This window comes from Sinocyclocheilus grahami, unplaced genomic scaffold (assembly GCF_001515645.1).
Source record: "Sinocyclocheilus grahami isolate Dianchi unplaced genomic scaffold, SAMN03320097.WGS_v1.1 scaffold589.1, whole genome shotgun sequence".
NCBI lineage: Eukaryota > Metazoa > Chordata > Actinopteri > Cypriniformes > Cyprinidae > Sinocyclocheilus > Sinocyclocheilus grahami.
In genome coordinates, this window is record NW_015505768.1 from 47,204 (window position 1) to 72,591 (window position 25,388).

General features: G+C 38.5%; 2 protein-coding genes across 4 annotated transcripts; one reads left to right on the forward strand and one right to left on the reverse strand.

Annotated features, from left to right (window-relative positions):
* Positions 1-391: 391 nt before the first annotated feature.
* Positions 392-15,676, reverse strand: zc3h12b (zinc finger CCCH-type containing 12B). 2 transcript variants are annotated; one of them, XM_016240434.1, is made up of 6 exons: positions 15,337-15,676; positions 7,381-8,279; positions 5,597-5,736; positions 4,614-4,848; positions 3,823-3,929; positions 392-3,542 (listed from the first exon to the last, which is right to left on the reverse strand). In XM_016240434.1, exons 1-6 carry the CDS (start codon positions 15,526-15,528, stop codon positions 2,065-2,067), a joined length of 3,051 nt encoding a protein of 1,016 aa, XP_016095920.1. In that variant the 5' UTR covers positions 15,529-15,676; the 3' UTR covers positions 392-2,064. The 2 variants fall into 2 exon arrangements, with proteins under 2 accessions (XP_016095920.1, XP_016095919.1); XM_016240433.1 differs by having other exon boundaries at positions 3,808-3,929.
* LOC107557113 (zinc finger C4H2 domain-containing protein) lies at positions 13,415-21,052 on the forward strand. 2 transcript variants are annotated; one of them, XM_016240437.1, is made up of 6 exons: positions 13,415-13,549; positions 17,044-17,121; positions 17,745-17,916; positions 18,693-18,865; positions 19,102-19,264; positions 20,299-21,052. In XM_016240437.1, the coding sequence occupies exons 2-6, from the start codon at positions 17,069-17,071 to the stop codon at positions 20,410-20,412; spliced, it is 675 nt and encodes a 224-aa protein (XP_016095923.1). In that variant the 5' UTR covers positions 13,415-13,549; positions 17,044-17,068; the 3' UTR covers positions 20,413-21,052. The 2 variants fall into 2 exon arrangements, with proteins under 2 accessions (XP_016095923.1, XP_016095921.1); XM_016240435.1 differs by lacking the exon at positions 13,415-13,549 and adding an exon at positions 16,895-16,970.
* The last annotated feature ends 4,336 nt before the right edge of the window (positions 21,053-25,388 follow it).

Here is a 25,388-nt window from a genome sequence, read left to right on the forward strand (position 1 = left end):
ATGTCACAATTCATAACACAACAGAACTGCAACTCTGACACAATTGGTACGATAGCAGGCAATAAGTAAAGGCACAATTATTAGAGCATAACATTTAAAAAAAAAATTTTTTTTTAATAATTTTATAGTAGATTTTTGACAGTTCTAGATTTTCTGAAAGCTAAAAGTGTGAAATGGGATATTTTATCATCTGCTGCCTTTGAAGTCAGTTCAAGACGGACGCTAGGGAAGGATTTAGGAATGTGAACATTCTTGTGATGCTATTAGCCAATAAAGTTGTCATGATGTCATTGATCAAGCATTAATGCCTACAATTATGTACTTGCATAAATATGTTTCTGGCCTAAAATGTGTAAATAATCATAAAAAATAAAACATTTTAAAATATTTTTGAGAAAAAAAAATCTGAGATTGTAAAAAGAAAAAAAAAATCATTAATGGCCTTCTGGAAGAACCTTGTTGAAAAATAAAACTAAAGGGAAGGAGAACCGTCCATGTTCGTATTAGAGAGCTGAGAGGTTGGGTTTTGTGTCCAAGTCGAAGCAGGGTCAGGGGCGGTAGAGAGGCAGCAAGCGAACTGTCAGCCAAATGTCAGAAACAACCCAACAACAGCCTGGTGTTCCGTGTGTGTGTCGCACAGGAAGAGACAGGTAGGCAGTGTGTCACACCTTCCCACGAGCAGTAACGGGGCCCTACGGGGCCACTCCTGCGCTCATGAAAAAAAATTTAAGGAGCCATTTAAGTCTCTTTTTAAAACACCCAGAGCATCTCTGGACCAATAACATTCACGCTCTCCTGAAAATATGTTAATTTACAGGGCGGAGCAGATGAAATGGGGCGGTCTCTTGGCATCAATCAGGAAATAGATGCTGCACAAGAGCATTTTGCCGAAGAGACGCATTCTCCTCCCCAGTTTGTGAATACTTGAGCATAGTTATCGACTAACGAGCCAAACGTGAGCGGCGCTCTCTTTCAAGCATCGTGCTAACATGCTGTCTGGGAGAGATTTACTGAAGCCCATGCTTACTCAAACATCTCTCTTAAAATCTACAATACAACAACAACATTTAGCAAATACATATGAATAATATCTTCTCCAACTAGACATACCTAGTGCTTTCAGATCAGGAAAATTTACACTGATTTTCTGTTTGGCTCAATCTTTAAAAATGGCTTCATAAATACGTATCCGTGCATGTGTGCGAACAGACGTTGCAGGGCCGGTTTGCAGTTACAGCCCAGCCAATTAAAAAGTCTAAACTGCAGCACGGCAGAATCTAAATCTTTCTGTCCCAGTGCTCGCTTTTAAAAAACAAATGGAAAACAGCAACCTCCACAACTATTAAGTACTATTCACATTAATGTGTGGTGAGGTCGCTCCGATGTAAGGCCATACAAGTTCAAAGGTCATGCTTTGAGGTACGCAAGTGTTCATTCCTAATCTTTCCAAAATCACACATCAATTCATCACGCACACCAAAAAACCACACCACGGTGTCACATCATATTTACACGCAAATGCAAGTGAATACACATATACATACACAATACTATTCATATTGTGCAGGATCATTTCTGATCGGTTTTACCAAAGAGATTTCTCTCATGTAACTCTTTTTCAAAGGATAAATGTTATCATCACCAACGAAATAACACATTCTCAAGATCTGCCATCAAACTGGCAGGCAGTTGCTCTCTCAATGTGGATACACTTTTGAGTCAGCTTTATGAACAACCTTAAGAACTTTTCGGCCCATCTCAGGAGCTAAACGGTGGAGAAAGCAGGACTTTTTTATGAGGGATCTCACGTTTCTATGCTAAACTTTTCAAGGTACAAGATCCAGGCTCCCATATGGCTTAACAGATTACATAATAACCAATGCAGCATCAATGCTATCATGCTAGCCAACCTCCTAATGGATCCAATCCAGTCAAAATTACATATTGGGCTGGCTGTTTCTTCAGAGTGAATCAAAAATACGAAATTCTCAAGGCGTCCAATTTCTCATTCACTAGGATATCTAAATATTGTGGTGTTGTTGTTAGCAGCCTTTTGTGATGTGCTTAATGGCAAGAGCGCAGTTTAGTGACGATGACGGCAGCCAGCTGCTGGGGATCGGTCATGTGAGGGTTCTCCTCCATGACCAAATGGACCACATATGCCGGGAAGATGTTACAGAGGTTTCGGTAGGTTTGAAACTGGTGTTCTGGAATAGGGTGCCGCTCTTGGGGTTCCTCCGCTGGCCCACGAGCACTGGGCGGTGGAGGCGGCACGCTATCCCACGGGGACCTCCAGATCTGCTCCATCTTCTCGGGCATGCTGCGGACCATCACCCTTTCACAGCAAGGCATAAGGCCTCCCGTTAATCCATAGCTTCCATAACTGTAGGGCTCATTACCACACGGCAAAGGGTCCCAGCTGGCATGCTGCTCTCGGCAAAGAGGAGGTCTCCTTTGGCGCAGCGGGTTGCTCTCGTAGAGCCGTGAGTCAGAGATGCTGTCCATTCGAGTCATGCCTAAGGATCGACCGTGCTGTGAGGGGTTGGCAGAAGGCAACATGTTCTGGGAGAGAGGAGGGTAGTCTCCTGGGCAGCTGGATCGAGTGCCAACAACTGGGTGTTGGGTGTGTGGCGCAAGGTGGGCGGAGGACTGCTTTCGAGGACACTGTTTGGGTTCATCCGTTCCGTAGCTCTGCACACGTGTCAAGGCCTCATGGTGGAAACCGTGAGCAAAGGCTTGAAGGCGCGTTTGCACCGAAGGTTGCATCTGGGTCTGCGAAGGTGGCCCTTTCATGCTGTCGTCCAGGCTGCCCTCCAATGAGTTGAGGTACATCTCTCCACTGTAGGACGAGAAGGAGTCTGACGAATGGCTTCGGCCAGGTTCTGGGCACATGCTGGCTCTGCCAGGATATCCTCCACCAACCCCTACAGGCTCTGGCTGTTCAATACTGCAGAAACTGTCTTGGAGACTCATGGTGGAGAAGTCACTGAGCATGGAATAGTAGCCATGGTCGCTTACCACAGAGTCGTACTTGGGGAATGGCTCACCGTAAGCCACAGATGCGCCCTGGCTATTGGTGACTAGGATGGGGGGATACTGGACGCTGCCTGCGTGTTCAAGTGAGCTGTGGGTAAAGTGCAGAGACCCTGGAACAGGGCTGCTTGCTGAGCGTGTGTTTAGAGCACCTGCTGCGTGGCTTTTCGTCAGTGGCATAGTTGGAACGCTAAGTGCTGAAACTAAAGACGGTACAGAACTGGCCTCAGCCTTCCGCATTGGACAGAGTCTCTCTTCTTGCTCACATGCAACTGACCGGATACTGGGGTCAGACTGGCGCTTGGGCGCCACTCGCTTTGCCTCTGAGCTACTGTCTCCCTTGGCAGCAGAACCAGAGGTCCCACATTTGGCAAGTGCCCCCTCGCTCATTGTCTTTACGGCAGAGAGTTTGGCAAAGGCTCTGAGCTCATCTGCGACAGCCCGTTGTGGTTGATTGGCTCTTTCTGGGTGGTAGTACTTGCACTTATGGCCGTACGTGCACTTCTTACCTGTGATAAAACCAATAGTGGTGGTTGAGACAAAAAAAAAGTTACTACTGTGTTTTATAATATGGTAGCACTGATTCTTTTTTTAAATAACAGTATACTGAAAATTATTTTTAAAAATCAAACTGGAAAATCCATAGTTTGACAGTGCATGAAAAACGTATCAAATATATTTAGCTTTTTTTATATTACAGTGTTGATACAGCAAAAATGGATATTTGTAATATTCTGTGATGTTCTAGAATAAAGACATAAATTAATTTCCTACTTTTGCTGTACTGACCATAAGGACACGGCTGCTTCTTGTGCTCTGGAACCACTGGTCGTTTACGGAGAAAATTTTCCAGACTGGGTCCGTGTCTCCCTAAAGGATCATCAGGAGGCATGAACCTACAAATCAATCCAACAGACACAAATAAGCACAACTCTATGATAGGAATAATGATTTAAATCTAAAATGTATTTAAATATGAAAGTTATTCTTATTTATATTATAAATATGAGATTTTAAGAATGTTATACATTATACAGAAGTATGGTAGAATATTTCTGTCCTAAATTATTTCTTGTGGCCATTATGCAAATATTAAAATAAAGTGAAACTGGAGCACTCTGCATTCACAATGCATGTTAAAGCATCATTAATCGTTTTGTGATGTGAACCACCACAGATGGTGTATGTGCATGACAAAAGCATTTATACTGAACTACGTACTGCATCAGCAAGTGAGACAAAAATGCCCATTTATGGCATTTCTATATTCACTTAAAATGACTTTTTTGGGGATAGCAGTGTGGCTTAAATCACATATAACTGGGAACAGGCATACACAGCAGGCCTAATCATGGGACCTCATCACTGGAAATCAAACTTAAGCAAATAAATAGGTAAATTCATTAAAGCTTATTTACAAATAGAACAACTGACTAGAGAGTTGAAACAAATGACAGCAATAAAAAGTGAAAGAAGAAAAAGAGAGAGAGGAACGCCATACGGGTGGCGAGGGTGGTAAGCAGAAGACAATTTAGTAAGACAGAAAACCCCGTCGCCACGGTAACTGTGTGCGAGCATACTTGTCATTGACGAAGCTGTACATGAGGAGTCGTTCCTCAATAAATTTCTTCCACTCCGGTTTCTCATTCTGCAAGTCTCGGTAGTTATCGTTGGACACAATGATCCCGTCTGAGTCACAGGCCAGCTTGACGATAAAACGGTCATCGTAGCAAACCACTCGCCGGCCTTGGACTCTGCGAGACGGTGTGAAGACAAGGATCTTTTCCTTCTCTAATTTCCGTAGGATCTCCTGATCTGAGGATGAGGGTGACATCACACATCATCACTTCCTGTGACCTCATGCACAGACATACGCAAACTTGTATAAACATCACAGCACAGATGGGCGATCTCACTGGACACATGGCGGCTCCTCAGAGAAGTTCATGCAAGCAAATAAAAATGGCTTTTGATGGTAACACACACACAGTGAAAAGATCTACTGTATCTAACAACATACAGTAAGGGTCAAAAGTCTAACCTATTTTAAGCCTGAAAATAAACAGAACATTTTGGAATTTTAAACATTTGTAAATAAAGAAACATGAAATATAACGATTTCATAATGTTTAGGTCGATAATCAAAGGCGTAAATCTGTGACATTGATCATGTGAACTTTGTGAAACAAAAAAAGGTAATTTTTGTTTGTCTCGGCTGAAGCACAAGATGCTATTTGGGTCATTCTCAAATCATGATTGAGAATATGATTCATCAGGTTTTACAAATTTGTGGCGTTCAAGCAGCTTGAGAGCTGCTTTTCTTTAATCAAAAGAAGGATGAGCAATACTAATAAATTCAGAAAATAATATTCAATTCAACTTTTCACTCAAATTGATATATTTAATAACATATACATTAAATTAATATTAACATAGAAGCCATTTATTTGGTGGTCTCAGATTTTTAGACCAATTGGATATACACAGACACATACTCGCACTTCAGGGAAGTGTTAACTCATCACAGAAACATTATTTTCTGCATGTTTTTTTTTTGTGGTACCTTTGATTGGTGCATCAGGTCTCGACTGTTCTTTCCTCCATGCTGGGACGAAAACTGTGATGTCTTTGTGGCCCTTCTCCAAGAACCAATCAACAGCCAGTTGAATGCCCAGGCATGAGAACACCTCTTTGTTTCCATGGCTACAAAATAATATTACCAACATCAAATTACACACACACGCATACACACAATTCTCTCACTGATTGGACATTTCTCAATACTAAAAGCATTTCAAAACAGGAACATCAAGATTGTTTCACCAAAAGACTTCCTGCAACAATGTAAATTCCAGAAGTAAACAACAATAGTGAGAATCTGATGACTCTAGTTCACAGTTCCCCAGGTTGGGAGTAATTCTCTCATCAACATGTTATCAGTCCAGAGTCTTTAAGTCAGCATGAAATTAAAACTGACAAGGGATGCACAATATATCAGCACCAAATCAGTTATCATTCAATATGATTTTGTATTTATTGGTATTGGTCGATGTTTGTTGTTTGTTATCTAATTGTGCATGCTTCATTTCTTCTATTTTTACATTTAGATTACCTTTGCCATCATCTAACGCTCAAATAAAGGGAAACTCTAAAAACACTAATAATTTAACCCTAAAAGGGGCGATGTATCCTGGGGGATACAGACATTTGAGAATCTCTGGGGAGAAGCAGTGAAAGCGTAGGTCTAATTTCTTGGTTTCATCTTGAAAGGGTGTTTGTTGCGAATATTTAGATGAGGTGACTTTTGTTTCTCCGTTCTTTGTTTAGCTCACGGGCAGCATTTAAACCTGCATGGCCACCTGTAGTGGGAAATCTATTCACCCGCTGATAAAAGTTGATCTAGTTCACATATTTACACACGTTGGAAGGGACTTACCTGTTTAAAAAGCTGTTGTTCAGCATTAGCTTATTAGGTTTACATTGAAATGTTATAAATTAAATGTTTATATTTTTGTAATCCGTCTCTAAATGTTTGTATCTCAGGGGATACGTCGCCCTTTTAGGGGTATCAATCAAGATATAAAACATACATATAGACATACATATAAACACGCATTTATTGTGGCTTGTGATTTAGAAAACCAAATCTTTTTGTAAACTTGACAAAACACATATCGTTGGAAAGATCTGACAGTCAAGATTCCATATTTGGTGACTGTTTTGTAATAGATGTGATATTGTGACAGAAAATGATTGATTTGTGACAGAAAACTGCATTAGAAAAATTCAAAAGAGTTTGGGTGTAATCCAGTGGTTATTTTTGGTATAGTGCCCAAAGAAAATCTCACAGGAACCACATTACTACATTATCTTTACTGTAAACTTAAACTTTTATAACTTTTTTTATACTTTCTTTTTTTGAAATGCTTTCACTTCAGCAATAATCTGCTATGTGTCATCTTTAAAAAGAGACCAACATTAGGTCTGTACTCCAAAACATTATACTTTTTTATCCAGAATTTTTATATCCCTTTAACATCCCTTAAATTGACCCTTTTACCTTCTAAATGAATGTTCCTAGTCTTCTTGTGCACTTCTCAGTAGATTTTTTTTAATGTATTTTAAACGTATAACTCTTAATCATAATGTGTCTCATAATATATAAATAAATTTAATTTTAGCTTGAAATATATTGGATTACAGTGTAAAATGGGTTCCAAACAGCATCTCAAGTTAACTTTGACTGCTAGGCTAAAAACATGCATATGTAGGCCTTGTCAGTGATGATAGAAATTGTATGTTTTAAACAATATTTGTTGAAAGAGTTTGGTTCTCATTAGCATTTACCTCATGGCAACATTGGATCCATCAATCACGATTGGTCGGAGGTTGTCATACGTGTCTGATGGGTCTTCCTCCAGAGATGCCTCAGGGCTTATGGCTTCTTTGGCTCCCAACACCCGTGGCGTTAAACCGGCAGAGCCCACTGCTGCCTGGCTCTCTGGATCTCCTTTATTCCCTAGCCGCACCAGCTCGGCCAATACGTCATTGATTAGTGCATTGGACCCCAGTTTACTCAAAACAGACTCCACCTGCTCTCCGGAGTAGCCCAGTTTCAGAGCAAAGTCCATTTTGGTTTGGTAATCTCGATCGCTGGTTTGACGCAAGGGCATTTGGGCCAAGGAGGCGGGCGGAGCGAGGGCTCTTTGGGAGGAGTCCGAGCGGGTGTCATCTGCACGTAACTCCTGTAAGGTGCTGCTCTGACTGAAGCTGGGACGGTCCAAACAGGATGAGCGGCATAGCTGCCGGTGAGGTTTGGTTGATATGAGCAGGTCCAGCTTCCTTCCGGTTGCTCCTTCTCCTGACCCCGCTGCGCTGACAGCTCCTCCAGATCTCCGGCTCCGCGACCGTGCCTCGCTGTCGCTCTCAGAACTACTCCCGTCTTCCCCAGCTTCTTCTTCCTCCTCCTCCTCTTCTTCTTCTGGAGAGTCGTGGCCGGCGGCAGCGGGCAAGGGCTGGGGTTCGCGGCAGCCGCGATGCTCCATCTTCAGGCGCTGCAGCATAGCGCATGCAGCTGTTACCTGCACATGACCTCCCTGAAGCTCCAGTGCATGGTCCCTCACCTGCACCACTGCACAGCTCTCGTACTCAATAGCTGCGCGTAGGGCATGCAGTCGCCGCTGCAGCCAAAGAGTCAAACGCTCACGGTGCTTATGCACAGGACTAATCAGTGACACAATGTACTCCTGAGAGAAAGAGAAAAGATGGTGGACTGATCATTTGTCTTGATATTAAGCTATTATTATTCCATTATTATTAATATAATTTACATTCAAGTACTTTTTTGTGTGGGGAGACTTCATGCCATTTTATTTTTATGTAGTACACATCCAAACCAAGCTGAGAACTCTTTCCATTTTTTTTATACATCATTGCATAAATGGTGGCATTATTCAAATTTTAAAATACATTAATTTATATATTTTTCCCCCCAAATTTCACAAAGAAATGACCAATTTAAATGGCCATTTCACCATTACATTCATTTGTTCAATGGACATGTCTGTGACTCGCTATAATGCTCAACTGCTGCAAAAAAAACAAACAAAAAAACATTTCAAATAGACAATTTTGAGCACTACTGTAGAGCGTCCACCAACTTTTACCATCTAACCTGACAGAACTGGAGAGGATCTGTAAGGAGGAATGGCAGCGGATCCCCAAATCCAGGTGTGAAAAACTTGTTGCATCTTTCCCAAAAAGACTCATGGCTGTATTAGATCAAAAGGGTGCTTCTACTAAATACTGAGCAAAGGGTCTGAATACTTAGGACCATGTGATATTTCAGTTTTTCTTTTTTAATAAATCTGCAAAAATGTCAACAATTCTGTGTTTTTCTGTCAAAATGGGGTGCTGTGTGTACATTAATGAGGAAAAAAAATTAACTTAAATGATTTTAGCAAATGGCTGCAATATAACAAAGAGTGAAAAATTTAAGGGGGTCTGAATACTTTCCGTACCCACTGTATATAATCCACGTAATAATTACTTTCATCAGTCATACTCATAATCTTGATTATTTTTTGCTTATTTACTTTTATTTTGTTTCTTTCATTGACAATAAAGGGTTTAAACACACTATACAGTGATTTTGACTCAAAGGATGTTGGAAAACCTTACTCTTCTCACATGTAATTGGCTGAACAGGACAGTCTGGACCATTAATTTGGTAGCAACTAATTGGTAGCAACAAAGGGAGCAGTAATTACACTACAAGAAGTCTGAAAATGCTCCTGATTTTCTAATAAACGGCAAAAGCTTTTCTAATAAACGGCAAAAGTGCTGTAGTGCTGTAAAAGACACAGTAAGTTCTAAATTACAGTGTTACAGACAGAGTGGACATTACACAAACACAATTTACCTTCTTACATATACATTCCATTGTTAAATTTGAATATGGAGAAAATCATGAGATTTTCAATTATATCAAGTGCTTTTGGCCAATGTGATCATTTTAATATTTAACAAATAGCATACACTACTGTTAAAACAGTTGGGGTCAGTATTTCATTTCATTTCATTATTATTATTGTTTTTTTATATACACTGCCATTCAAAAGTTTCAGTAAGACTTGTAATGTTTTTTAAAGAAGTCTCTTCTGCTCATCAAGGCTGCAATTATTTGATTAAAAAAAAAACTATATCTTAACAAAAATCTTAACAATTTAACACATCCTTGCTGAATAAAAGTTTTAATTTGTTTAAAAAAAAAAAAAAAGAATAAAAATGTACTGACCCCAAACTTTTGAACGGTAGTGTATTTTGTTAGAAAAGATTTCACAGTATCAAAGGTTCCAAAAAAATATAAAGCAGCACAACAGTTTCCAGCACTGATAATAAATCAGCATATTAGAATGATTTCTGAAGGATCATGTGACACTGAAGACCAGAGTAATGATGCTGAAAATTCAGCTTTGCATCACAGAAATAAATACGAGAAAATTAGAAAAACTTTATTTTACATCATAATAATATTTCACAATATACACATTTTCCAGTATTTTTGATCAAATAAATGCAGCCTTGCTGAGCATAAGAAACTCCTGTAAAAAACATTAAAAATCGTTCTGATCCCAAACTTTTGACCGGTAGTGTATATTATGTAGTGTATAATATACACTATAATATAAAGTGTAATTTATAATGTTACACAGGATTTCTGTTTCAAAGTAGGCTGTTCTTCAAACATTGTTCGTTAAAAAAAGTAAATAAATTAAATATTTATTATTTTAAATTAAATTATAAATCAAATAAATGCAGCTGTGGTGAACAACAGACTTCATTCATAACAGTTTTTTATCCTGGCCCAAGAATTTTGAACGGTAATAATAATAATAGTAACCATAATGTTGATGATGTTAACATAATAATAATAATAATAATGTTTATTATGCATCTAATATAATAAATTGCTGGATCTCCAAAGGATACAATGAGCTTTTCATAACCCTTTTTAATGCTTTTTCTTGTTTCATCTAACACATGCAAGTTTGCTCTGAGCTTCTCCTGTTTGTATACAGCTAACTCATTATTTTGTCTTTATTTAAGTCAGTTGGTTTACAGAGGTGGGCATATTCTTAGAAGACAATCGGCATGACGCATGTGCCCATATGTCAAAAACTGTTCTGCGTCATGGCAAATAATTCCATCTATATATATATATATATATACTCTTTCACCCTCCCTCTCTCTGTATGTTTATATATGAGGGAAGACACATACAGTTGCCTTGGTCAGGCTGCACCAAGGTGCTGCTGGGAAAACTTACCATTGCATTTTTGAATTCACATGACAGAACGTTTCGGTATTGTAAACATTTTCAATATGACAAAAAGAGAAGCTTCTTTGGGTGGGGCTATGGTTGAACTTCCTTGAGGGGAAATCATACCGTTTTAATGAACTTCTTTCAAAGCAAACACAAACTCTGCTCAGCTTCAGAGACCCTCACATTCAGAGACCCTTACATTTTCATCCAAATCTGAACTCATTGCTTTTCCATTTAGCAGATTCCTGCACATCTGCCATAATTCTCTGCAATTCCCCAAAAACTTCTTTAACTCAACCTTATCAAGGTTGATATGCAATGTCTAATGTTTGTGTGTGCATAAAGTGAGTGAGAATATGTGAACATCTGCGTGTGCATGTGTGTGCATCTCTGTTTTTTGTGTGTGGGGTGAGAGGGATGTGTGTATGTGTAGGCTAAGAGTGTGTGTGTGTGCGTGTGTAGAGAAAACCGATAGCACCATCCAGCTACGAGAGGCTCCTCTGCGCTCATGACACCGGTTGCCTAGCAACGCAGCCCTGTCATCAGCTAACTGCTTTTTAGCAGTCACGACTAACACAACACAGTGTTCTCTGGGAAAGCCTGGAACACACACACACACACACACACACACATCCAAACACACAGCGCACATATTACATTTACACCGCTCTATACCATACAGCGCTTCATGTGCAAAGCCGAAATGCACGTATAAAGCAGCACACATGCATGCTTCACTAATAAACACCTACGCGCAGAACCTCACACATGCGATGGTGAGAGAGAGTGTGATACGGGTGTTTGTTTGCACTGAGATGAATAATATCACTTTAAACTGACAGTGTATACAATCTTCCCCCTCTCTCTCTTTCTGCAGATGTGGCGTATTGAAGAATTTCCTCCCCAGCGTGACATAGCTGCTGTTCGGAGTCGTGACGCTGACTCCAGCAGCATGTTCCCCTGGGCACTGAACCGCATCATCTGCACTCACAAGCCACGGGCCCGAGCTGGGAATCATAGCTTCAACAGCAGGTCTCAGATCAGCTGCGTCACATAGTCAGCGACAGTGGTCCACCACAGCAGACTGAGTAGCTGTTCTGAGATCAGTGAAACAGCCTGCAGTAAACCTGAAAGATGATGGCTTTAATAATCACTATAGCTTGAACAGAGAGATGCATATTACAGCAGGACAGCACAGGAACACAATTTACCTTTACATAGTAGTCATACGTTTTCTGTTAATATCTTAAAGATTCAAATCATTCAACAGTGGAATGTATGAAGCAAGCATCCTGAGATTTTCTGTAATAACACAGGCTTGTGATAAATATGATTGTATTCATATTTAACGATAATAATAATAATAATATACAATGTTAATATTTTTTGTATTATAAATAATTTATTGTTATTATCAATAATAATAATAATAATATGAAATATATTATAAGAATGATTTTTAACCTCCTTATGATACAAATATTATTATTAATGATTATCATTATCATAAAGAGGTTAAAAAGCATTTATATGATAAAAATAAAATATATTACTAATATATTTTTAAATATAAATATATTTCCTACTAATAACAATATTATTATTATTATTTATATGATAAAAATAAAATAATGATTTTCATTATCATAAAGATGCTAAAGTATATACTTTATTGAATGAATGATTTTTAACAGCTTTAAAAATTATAACAATATCGTTATTAGCAACTGGCAAAATAATACTATTATTTTTTATTATTATCATTAAGATGTTTAAAAGCATTTGTATGATAAAAATAAAATATATTACTAATATATGTAAATATAAATACGATTTATAATAAAGTACTAATAATTATTATTAACAGTAGTAATAATTATTATTATATAATATGTTTTATTATATGAATGCTTAATATATTTATGACAATAATACTAATATAACGTACTAATAATAAATAGCATTTATATAATAAAATGTTAAAATATATTACTAATATATTTAAATATAAATATAATATAAATCATAATATTATAATATAATAACACAATAATAATTATATGAACATCTTTAACGTGTTTTGTATCCATCAAATTATGCCTGTGCGTTCGTGAAAGCGAAAATGCAAACGCTAATGCAGGATTTGCAATTGCATTTGGATTATGTCACAATTTATGCGTCCACATATTGAAAACGCAATTGAAAATACAATTTGCTATTCTATTTGAAAATTGTCCGGAATATCGTTCCATAGATATCAGCTGCATCACACAGTCAATGCAAGCAGTCCACCACAGCAGACTGAGAAACTGTTCTGAGATCAGTGAAACAGCCCACAGAAAACCTGAACAATTATAGTATAAGTGGCCAAAATATGTGACAAATGAGGACAAGGTAACTGAAGAGCTGATCTGAAATCAATTTGAAATGATGACGTAAACCAGTAAATACTCATTCCAAGTAAAAAAAAAAAACAACGAAAATCTAAGGTCAGCTGCTCGTTCACACGCCCATGTTCATTAGGACGTGTTTGACGTAAATTTACGCTTTCTCTGAAAATTAGCCGGCCAGCTTTGGTACTGATCGAGAAACTGCTGCCGAGTGGGTGGGAGAGGTCTGTGTGCATGGAGCACATGAAAACGCAAGGAAGAAAGGAGGAGAACGCTGATATATTCCTCCTTGGGTGAAAAGGTATGAGCCCACTCCTCTGTAAGAAAGAGCCAGAGAGCAGAGTTTGGATCAGCTTTTTGCAAAGGTAAGACGTCATATTAAACATGAAAGAGCAGAGTGAACAAATACAGGAAGGCTCTGTACTCTGTCACGCCAAACACTTCACTGACTGCAGAGAGAAACTGCAGCATAGTGAGCCAGAATGGCCATCTTATGGACAAACAAGTGGCCCGTCATGTGGGGGCAGTTTTAGTGAGCCACACAGGTCATATCTCATGTCCTAAAAATCACAATACTCCGTGACTCAAACAGCCGGCAACAAAACAGCAGACGCACTACAAACAAGCCGAACAACAGAATGCATCCTCCTCTTAAATGTCCCCCCCCCCCTTCTTCTTTTCTTCCCTCGCTCTTCCCCTTTCATTTCTGCCTTGTTTTCCTTCTCTGCTCCTCACCTCCTCCACAACACAGGCTTACAATCAGCAAGGCCACCATGCACTCGAGCACACACACAGATTTATGCTGGTTTGTCTCATAGCAACAAGTGGAGTCTCTTTGCTGGAGCTCATGGCTAGATGAAGCCCATTTAAAGCCCACGGTGCAGCTCTGAGCTCAGGCACTCAGTCTGAAGACACAGTGGGTGGCAGCATCTTATGGTGCAGTTATGCCAAAAGAGTCAGCAGGAGGTGAAAGCATGCACTTGCAAAGAGATGCACAGACTTACCTGAAGTTGCACAATTTAAGATACATTTAATGCTTTAGGTTCATGCAAAACTCAAACACAAACAAATGCAGCAGCAACAGGTCGGTGCTATAACACTGGCATATATGCAGGATGCGAAACAAATGTGTGTGTGTGTGTGTGGGTGGGTGGGTGTTCGCACCCTTCAACTGCCTTGACTTTGTTTGGCCCAAGCAAGGACACTTCATTTCTCATGACCAGCATCTTGCAAGTGCAATGCCTCATGTCTTCAGTGCATAAAGAATAGAAAGAAAGAACACTGGCATATATGCAGGATGCGAAACAAGTGTGTGTGTGTGTGTGTGTGTGTGTGTGTGTGGGTGTTCACACCCTTCAACTGCCTTGACTTTGTTTGGCCCAAGCAAGGACACTTCATTTCTCATGACCAGCATCTTGCAAGTGCAATGCCTCATGTCTTCAGTGCATAAAGAATAGAAAGAAAGAAAAAAGTTTAATATTGAAGATAATCTGCCTAAAAATAGGAAAATACAGTTTTCAAGGATAAATGTGTGTATACAAATCTGGCTAGACTTGTGAGGGTCAAATGTTCGAAAATACCCTATAATGACAATTGTCAAAGACTTGCTTGTTGACATTTGAAGCGCCTTGCACTATATGAACGAGCCATACATTATATCTGGCTACAGCTCTAACAATATCAACAGGTTTGTGCAAAGGTCAGGTTTAAAGACAAAGTAATACATTTAAGTATCTTAAAATAAAAAATAAATTAAAAAAAACTATTGTCTACACGATAGTTCCTTGTTATTAGGCTGTCTCTTCAAAAGTCAACGAGTGTATGTCAACCTGCACTCAGTAAATCTCTGTGAAACGTGAGTCGTGAGCATCAGTTCTACCCGTGATTTAAAGATCATTTCGCCTCACCAGAAACATTTACATGGGATGTATTTTACATAATCATAGAGGCTATAAACAAAGTCTCTAATTTGGCCCATGAAAGTAAAAACAGACCCGAAAATGTAATGAAATAAAGAGCTTGAATGGCAATGTCGTGCTCGCGCTGCTCTCCTGCGACACACGCGCTCTCTCACACACTCATACTCACTTTAGCTTTAGTGCAATCTTCTTCCTTGCCGTCCTCGATGTTTACGATGATACTGGAGCCGGCGTTGGGGCTTTCGCAGCTGGACTCGGAGGTGCTGCAGCTCACGCTGACCCGGAAAACCCGCTGGATGTGCGGGATGCAGCGCTGGAGCGCAGGGCCTGCACTGGCGGGCGCGGCGAGCTCCAAAACCATTTATCAGACGGATAAATAAGCGATCACGACGCGCTCCGGAACACTGGCACGCATTCGCCCTGCGTCCTGCTTCATGGGTAGGGCAGCAGGGGAAAGAAAGGAAGTCACGGGAGGATGCAAGTTTGTCTGCGGCCGAGCATAACGGCAAACGTACGGGACGCGCTACATAAGCATCTATCATCCATCTCCATCCCTCCTTCTCCTCTCGCCCTCCCTTTCTCACTTCCCTCCCTCCTTCCCTACAGAGGCCCCGACTGCACCCACCGCCTGCGCTTCGGCAACACGTCGGACGCCCCCTGTCGCTCCGCTCGGACGGGCAGATCCGCAGAAAGTGCGTTTTTGCTGCCTCCGTCTCAGAGTTTTGAAGCACGTGGGTGGACGGGACTCCGGTAATGCAGCAACCGAGGGTTAAAAATACCCCGGACGCGCTGCGCGCTGAATGCGCTGTCCGATACGACCGCCAGACTCTAATTGCCCAGAAGGCTGATACAGTATTCAGCAGTTGTTATTATTTTGGAATCCTTTACAATCAAGTATCAGCCTATGAACAATGCCGGTAGAGTCGCCGCGACTGGTCCAACTGTTAGTTTAACTATGAATCTCGGTAGCTATGTGGTAACGTTGCTGGTTTTTGGATCATGTCGCTTTTCAGTAGCGAAGGTCTGTTTAGCGTTGCATTTCCCTGACAATAATTGAGCTTTCAAGCCTCGTGCCTTGTATTTTCTGTTGTCTGTCTGTTTTGAATCAGACGTGGTGATGCCCGATTCGCGAATGAATCATTCTTTTGAGTCGATTCTTTTCGATGAACTTCTCAAACGTGCTTCGGGATTCGGTCTGAATCGTTTAGTTCATCCCAGACTGAATCATTTGGTTTCTCGAAAACAATTACTGGATAATGAAGTGGATCAATTACAGAGAGGAAGTGGATATTTATCTTCGAGCAATCAAAACCAAAATTGCAAATGGGGAATACAAAGACATCTAATAACATCAAGCACTCAAAGCATTAATAAATATCCACTGTTTTTGTACCGTGGAGTACCATGTAAATAAATATGGAACTCGTTATAGTATGTGGCCTACATTGATATGCTTGAGACAAGTGAAACGCTGTCATGCGAATAACTGACGATATAGTTGTTTTCTGTTTTACTCGATATAGTTTTTCTTTGTTTTCTAATAAACATGTACTAAACTAAATTACAAGCGACTGTTTAATATTTCATACTTTTAAAAATATGAAGTTGCTGAAAAATAAGTTACCTTTGCCATGCACTTTTAGGTGGTATTTTAGATGGCTACATTTTTAATAGCTTGCCCAAAATTTCCTATAAGAACATATAATCTGAAAATCATTAACGGCAAACAAACGTTTGTTAACACACTCTCGTCGAGGATTGTGGGAAATGTAGTCAGCGCCGTGTTGCTGTTGTCCACAGCTGGTTAGCATTTCTATTGTCTTTCTTATGAGACGTGTATCCGCTACAACCTTTACCTCCTTTCTTATTCCCACAGAAGTCTCACGGTTTCACAGTCCACCATGGCGGACGAACAAGAGATAATGTGCAAGCTAGAAAACATCAAAGAAATAAGGTAAGAAAAGCTGAGATTGATCCCAAAGCAGACACGCTAGCCTGTGTTCCACATCTGGCCAATACAGCCTAGATAAAAAAAAAACGGCGTATTTCCCCTTAATCATTTAATTTCATAAGCAATGCATGGATTTGCATGTATAGGCTACCTGAAAAAATAGTATGTAAAATTCCCTTTTTGTATCTATCGGTCATGATGCTAAAGCAAAGGGCTGAAACCATAAAAACACGCAGCTTTGCACTAAATCTGAAAACATACCACACTAGTTTTGCATTAACAAAGTATCTGATCGCACCGTTATTTTGGCGAAGATGAGTGCGATAAGCATCCTGTTGTGGTTAGACACGAAACTGTGTAGAGCAAACCGTTCATTTCCTGCGGAACAGCTCTTAAGCATTTATACAAGCCTCAGACATACACATGATTGTCTGGTTTTGTTAAATATTGATGTGCACACACGGGGTCTAAAGCGTTTTGTGATCGGATCACTGAAACCACATAATATATGCCTTATTCGTTTAAAACCCACATGCACCATATCAGAAGACTTTGCATTTGCAGTGCATTGTCATATGCTGTCATGCATTGGCTGGATGTTTACTGTGTTTTGTGTGGTTTCGCAGGAATAAGACAATTCAGATGGAGAAGATCAAATCTCGACTGAGGAGTGAGTTTGAAGCTCTGGAGTCAGAGGAGAAGCACCTGAGAGAGTACAAACAGGAAATGGATCTTCTGCTGCAGGAGAAAATGGCTCATGTAGAGGAGCTGCGTCTCATACATGCTGATATTAATGTGGTAAATAAAATGTTTTATAATGTGTATAAAACTGTTTATAATGTTTGTAGTGCACTTAATAAAATAAATATATATCCATTGCATTTACTATGACATAATGCACATATTCAAAGGTATGCAACTTATGTAATATATATGCAACTTATTAGAATATACAGTACCGTTCAAAAGTTTGGGGTCGGTGAGATTTTTTTTTTTTACGTAATCCTTTATATTCAGCAAGGATGCTTTAAATTGATCAGAAACTATAATTAAGTTATTTCTTTTAATCAAAGTATCAAAAAATAAAATGCATCATGGTTTCCAGAAAAAATATTAAGCTGCACAACTGTTTTCAACATTGAGAATAATAAGAAATGTTTCTTGAAGACTAAATCATCATATTAGAATGATTTCTGAAGGATCACGTGACACTGAACATTGGAGTAATGGCTGCTGAAAATTCAGCTTTGCCATCACAGAAATAAATGACATTTTAAAATATATTAAAATAGAAAACAGTTATTTTAACTATTATCATATTTCACAATGCTACCGTTTTTGATGTATTTTCATGAATACAGAATTACTGTACGATCAAACAACTTCTTTTTAAAAATTCCAAATGGTTGAATGGTAGTTTACATGTTTACATATTTTAGAAGCTTTACAGGCTCAATTTTTTTTTCTGTCATATCCAGGATCTGACCCAGTAACCTTTGTGTTACCAGGTCAGATGTCTAAACATTAGGTTCACACCATTGTGATTTATGGAGTGGCTGTATTTATTTTCCCAGATGGAAAACACTATCAAACAGTCTGAAAGTGATTTGAACAAACTGCTGGAAACAACCAGACGTCTCCATGATGAATACAAGCCGCTGAAAGAACACGTGGATGCCCTGAGGATGACCCTCGGCTTACAGAGACTCCCCGACCTCAGCCAGGAAGAGGAGAAGCTCTCATTGGAGTTAGTAACACTGTTTCTGAGTGTGTGTATGTGTGTGTGTGTGTGTGTGTGTGTGTGTGTGTGTGTGTTTGACTGGGGGAACTCCTCAAAATGAGTCATTGTAGTGTAGGAGTCTGTGTTTGCAATAGAGTAATTCTTAAAGCTGAGTCAGAGAATTTGCGAGACAGAGTGTGTAATTGTGTATGGGAAGGCTAAATAGCTTACTGTTTGTTTGTGTGCTCTTCCTCTCCTTTCAGCTACTTTGAAAAGCAAAAAGCTGAGTGGCAGACAGAACCCCAGGAGCCTCCTATCCCAGAATCCCTTGCGGCGGCGGCAGCTGCAGCCCAACAGCTTCAAGCTGCACGGAAACAAGACGCCAGGCAGACAGCGACGTTCCGCCAGCAGCCGCCACCTATGAAGGTGCACAGACTTTTACATTACTGCGTTTCTATCTGTGCACACACACTCAAACATCAGCAATCACATGTGGAACTATATATTTAATTTCTTTGAAAGTGTCTACACATTAAGCTACTTTGCCAAAAGTAAAATATTTTACCTCAGCTGTGAGCTTGCATTCTGAAATTGAATGTTATCCGATAGGTGGTCAAGGTACCACAAAAACAAAAAACGCAACTTTCTGTCGAACTGTCTTTGTTGTACTACTGTTCATAAAAAATGACCTGAGTATTTAGAAGGAATTTTTTTTTTTTTTCAAAAAGGCAAGTTATACATTTCAATGAATCTAACCAATCCTTCATTGAAATTTACCGGAAGTGAATTAACATCGGATGGAGATATTGAACTACAATCAATGAGCAATGAAATTAACAGTTACCATGCTATTTCTTATAATTAAAATTTGGTTTACCTTTACACTATCGTTCAATCATTTGGGGTCTGTAAGAATTTTTTTTAATGTTTTTGAAAGGAGTCTTCTTCTCACCAAGGCTGCATTTATTTTATATATTCATATATAAATATTATTACAATTTAAAATAACTGTTCTATTTTAATACATATATTAAAAAAAAATTATTCCTGGAATGGCAAAGCTGAATTTTCAAAAGCCATTGCTGTTCATTGTCACATGATTCTTCAGAAATCATTCTGAAATGCTTACTTCGTGATCAATAAATATTTATTTTCATTGTTAGAAATGGCTGCTTAATATTGTGAAACATTACTTCTGGATTCTTTGACAAACTGTATGTATAAAAAAACTGCAACAGAAATTTTTTGTAACATTCTAAATGTCTTTACTGTCACTTTTGCTCATTTTAATGCATCCTTGCTAAATAAAATATTTATATATATAAAAAAAAACTTAGAGTCTTACCTCAAACTTTTGTACTTAATGTAAAGACATTAGAAACTGCTACATTTCTAAACGCATACAATATGTATGAAGTGAAAGAGATGGTATGTTGATTTAATTTGTTGTCTTTTTTCAGGCTTGTCTCTCCTGCCATCAGCAAATCCATCGGAATGCACCAATCTGTCCTCTCTGCAAAGCCAAAAGTCGCTCACGCAACCCTAAAAAGCCCAAGAGAAAACCAGACGAGTAACATGCACAGCTCCTAACAACCACAGAGAAAGCTTAACACACACAGCCCCAACAGAAAACAATTTACTCACATAAACACACTCACTTACACTCTCATGCATGCACATGTCCAAACACACACACTGACAGTTACCATGATGCCACGCAGTCACTGCGCATCTATACACACTTAACTGAAGGAAAGGACCATCTGCAGTCTGATAACTTGACCTCTTATAATGATCCTGTAGTTAATCTGTCTTCCTGCTTCAGTGGACGTGAGGTCTCAGTTTTTAATTTCATTTTTACACAAAGTGAAACCTTATGTGAAACCATTAAGTGATATTGTGTTTGTACTGTGTCTGTATTTAGTTCGTAGTGGAAATGGATGCTGGTTTAGAAATTTTGAGGTGTACTATTCTGTGTGGGGTTTAATTCTAGTGCATTAGTTCAAACTAAATTCTCTAAAGTGGCTTTAGTCAATAGAGCTGTTTGTAAGGTATTCAGTTAATGCTTAAACTGATCTTTAAATAATTAATAACGGGATGCTTTTGCATATGTCTTTTAATGTTTTTCCTCATGATAACAGTGTGAATTGTTTTTCTTGTATTATGTTACCATGACTGTCCCAGACCATGTCAGTGTTGTAGAATGTCTTGAGGGCCGTTCACACAAGGTTTAGAAGGAGAGCATCAGAATTGAAAACACTTCTTTAAAAACGTGGTGCTAATTGCATGAGACGCTGAAAAAGACAGCGTTGAAACAAGTACTCTGGATACAACGACCAACAATTAAATATTAATGCAGACTAATTGCAAAAACATGTGAACAGCCCTTTTAGAAGTAGAATAATTACGGAACACAAGTTGAACGAGAATTCTTCTAATAGAACTATCATTCAATTTGAGCAAATGAGCTGTTAGTTTGTGTTTTGGAATTTGACTGAAGGGGCATTAAGAATTTTCGGTATTGAATCATTGTGTTCATGTCTCATCTTTTCTAAGAGTCAGTTTTTTAATAATTAAAACCTGTGTACTAATAAACTTGTGTAACTCGTCAAGATGAATTTGTAGAATAATACAGTTCCTTTCAGTTGGTTATGTCATCTGATTGATTCGCCTTCTCTCTGTCTGGGATTGGCTTGATATGTATCTGGAATTGGACCTTTCACCCATGACCCCTATTGATGCAATAATCTTTCTTGTTGGCTAATCTCTTTACCAGCATGAGGTTCTACATTCTTTTTGCACTGAACTCTTGATCCTGAGGGGAGCGATATTTACACTCCAGGAAAAGTGACGATGCAAATGATGCTCCATTGACAGCATTTGTGGCAGGCTGACCATTTCCACAGAAATGTCTACAACACTGAAAGGGTTAGTTCACCCAAAAATGAAAATTAGCCCATAAATTACGTATAAAGTATATGACTTTCTTCTTTCAGACGAATCCAGTCGGAGTTATATTAAAAATGTCTTTGATCTTTCAAGCTGTTTCATGGCACTCAGCGGGTGTTGCATGCATCAGTCCAAAAGCAGTTAAATAAAATGCGCCCATCCATTAAAAAAAAGTGTCTCACACGGCTCCTGTGGGTGAACAAAGGCCTTCTGTAGCGAATCGATGCGTTTTTGTAAGAAGAATATCCATATTCAAAACATAATCACTTTAATGTATCTTGCGCTCGCTGTTGTACACTGGAAGCAGTTCCGGGCGGATGAGTATGGAGGTCAGTGGGCAGCCCTTTTTTGCTGTGTCACCCAGGCAGCAGTGCCTTGCTCAAGGGTACCTCAGTCGTGGTATTGAAGGTGGGAGAGAGCACTGTACATTCACTCCCCCCACCTACAATCCCTGACGGTACGAGACTCAAACCCACAACCTTTGGGTTACGAGTCCAACTCTCTAACCATTAGGCCACAACTTCCCCAAAGTAATTACGTTTAGAATATGGATATTTTTCTTACAAAAACGCATTGATTCACTATAGAAGGTCTTTGTTCAACCCCCAGAGCCATGTGAGACACTTTTTTTATGAATGGGTGCATTTTATTTAACTGCTTTTGGACTGAAGCACTGCAACACCCGCTGAGTGGCATTAAACAGCTTGAAAGATCAAAGACAATTTTTAATATAACTCCGACTGGATTCGTCTGAAAGAAGAAAGTCATATACACCTAGGATGACTTGAGGGTGAGTAATTTATGGGCTAATTTTCATTTTTGGGTGAACTAACCCTTTAAGCTGAAATCAAATTTAAAAAAAATTTAAAAGTACTTTTATACTGGATGACTTAAAATTTAGTTTTATTTAAATATATGTAAATAAATGTTTTATGTAATAAAAATATGCAAAATGCAAAAAAAAAAAATAATTTTGTTTTTCTTCAATAACTTTTTTAATCGAAAAACATTCAGAATCTTATAAAACTAAGTTAAATTTATTTAGTTAAATCATTTCTCTCAAATATTACTGAAAGTTAATTTCACTTAATAGAGCAAAAGTTATGTGAAATAAAAAACTGATTATATTAGCAGAACTCAAATGGAATAAGTTAGAGCTGATTTCTAGTTCCCAGCATGCTTTACTGCAGTCTCTATAAGGAGGGTAAATGTTGAAATTAAATGTGTTTTTGCATTTATGTTCTGTTATGATGGGATTTAAAAGGGTTTGTGTTACATCTGAGTTTTTGGGTGCTTACCGTTGTGGTAAAATTGAGTAATTGCATTTGTTGATGCAGCCAAGTGTTTTTTTTTTGTTTTTTACACATTATCGAATGTATACATTATAGCTAGCTGGCTTGACTATATGAGGGTTGAGTTAATGTATCAATATATGACTGGCATAATCAATACACAAAATATTTGAATTGGGTGTATAGTGTAATTGTATACTAGGAAATATACTTTTTATAGTGAACTCAAATAAGTTCACAGTACTCAAATACTGGTTTCTAAACTTAAATTAATTGAGGCTGTCGGTTTCCTCAATTTAAACGAGTTATCCTAACTCACTGGGTTTTACAGTCTATTACATGTTTGAATCAGAGTGAATGTGAAACTAAAACAGTATATATCTCAGGAGCTTTGTGTGTTATACTTTTCTTTTTCAAGCATTTAAAGTTCAAACACTTTGTGATTGTGTGCAGATTGGTTTATTTACAGTTGTGTACCTGAACAGATTTATTTGTCTGCATGGCTGTATTTATTTATGTGTCTCTAGCTTCACATTACACGTTTTACATCATAACAGGATTTGGGGCTGAAACTCAGTAGGCTAGTCTGCAGCTCGTTAATGAACTCATACACTCAAATACTGGTTTCTAAACTTAAATTAATTGAGGCTGTCGGTTTCCTCAATTTAAACGAGTTATCCTAGCTCACTGGATTTTACAGTCTATTACATGTTTGAATCAGAGTGAATGTGAAACTAAAACAGTATATATCTCAGGAGCTTTGTGTGTTATACTTTTCTTTTTCAAGCATTTAAAGTTCAAACACTTTGTGATTGTGTGCAGATTGGTTTATTTACAGTTGTGTACCTGAACAGATTTATTTGTCTGCATGGCTGTATTTATTCATGTGTCTCTAGCTTCACATTACACGTTTTACATCATAACAGGATTTGGGGCTGAAACTCAGTAGGCTAGTCTGCAGCTCGTTAATGAACTCATACGCATCTGCTTAAACTCCAGCTGGGCCATCCAGAGCCTAATCTCACTCACACACCCCTCTTTACCTGCACTAATCCCACTCTCAGGGGCATGAGGAGATCTGCATCTTTTGTCTCTCCTCCTGCTGTTTCCACACGCAAACACACAAAACCCGCTAATCCACACACACAAGCAGCTGTAACGGCTGGAGAGCTTTACAATCACAAAGTACTGTAAAGAAAAACCCAAAGCTCTTTGCAGGACAAAGAGACACTTACTGTTCAAGAAGAAGATCTCTAGAACTTCAGTTTAAGGAAAATATTGCCACTTCATTTCAGTATATTAAACTAGCTTTATTTAATTAAACCAATGCTGCTTGTGCTTTCCATGAATCCTATACTCTTAAAAACAGGGCAGTATTTCAGATACACGTATTTAAAATATGTATTTGAAATACAAAATACTTTTTTGTATTTTGTATTTTAAAGCCTTTGAAAAAAAATCTAATGTAATTTCCATTTAAGTACATTTTTACACACAGTATTTTGTATTTGTATTTTAAATACATTTTCATGTATTTGTGCCAATTTCTGTTTAAAAATAAAGGCATTACAGGCATTGATGACTCCACTAACATCTATGAATTTTAACATCTATGGAACCTTTCCATTGCTCTAAAGGTTCTTTACTGTGGACAATATTATTAAAATGTTCTTCACAATGAGAAAAGGTGTTTTTAAGAGCTATTGACTGAAAGGTTCATTTGAGAACCTTTGAGTGTATGACGAGTGTATGATACTAATTTCAAGTAACTTGATCTAGTTTCACAAATGTCTAAATATGTCTTGAAATATTCATATTTTTTGTGAAAGAATGAGAAGACAGTCAAACAAATTGCCTTTGAAAAGAACATTTATTCTCTAATCTGTTATAAATAACATTACAATCAGTGATTGCTGAGTAAACAATCAAGTGTTCATGCAAATACACTCCTATGAGAAGTATTAATACATCATAAAAAGATACCAACCATGACCAACATGATGTCAGCTGTGATTGTGTTTGTGTGGATACAGAAAATGTTAGTGGAAGCCATCCAAGGCAGCAAAAATAAAGTATCCCTGGGACATTCTTATTCCTTGTGTAGTTCCACACAGTTTTATAGTCCATTTGTAGTTTTATAAACATTATCATATGACAATGGGATAGATGGGCTCTGTGTGCATGGGGGCCTGAGGAAAAGGGGCCATCAGCATGCTACGTTCTGGGGGGAGACCATAATTCATGTAGGGCTGGTAGAACTGTGATACCCCCTGTGGGAGTGGAGGAACATACTGCTGGGACTGAGAGGT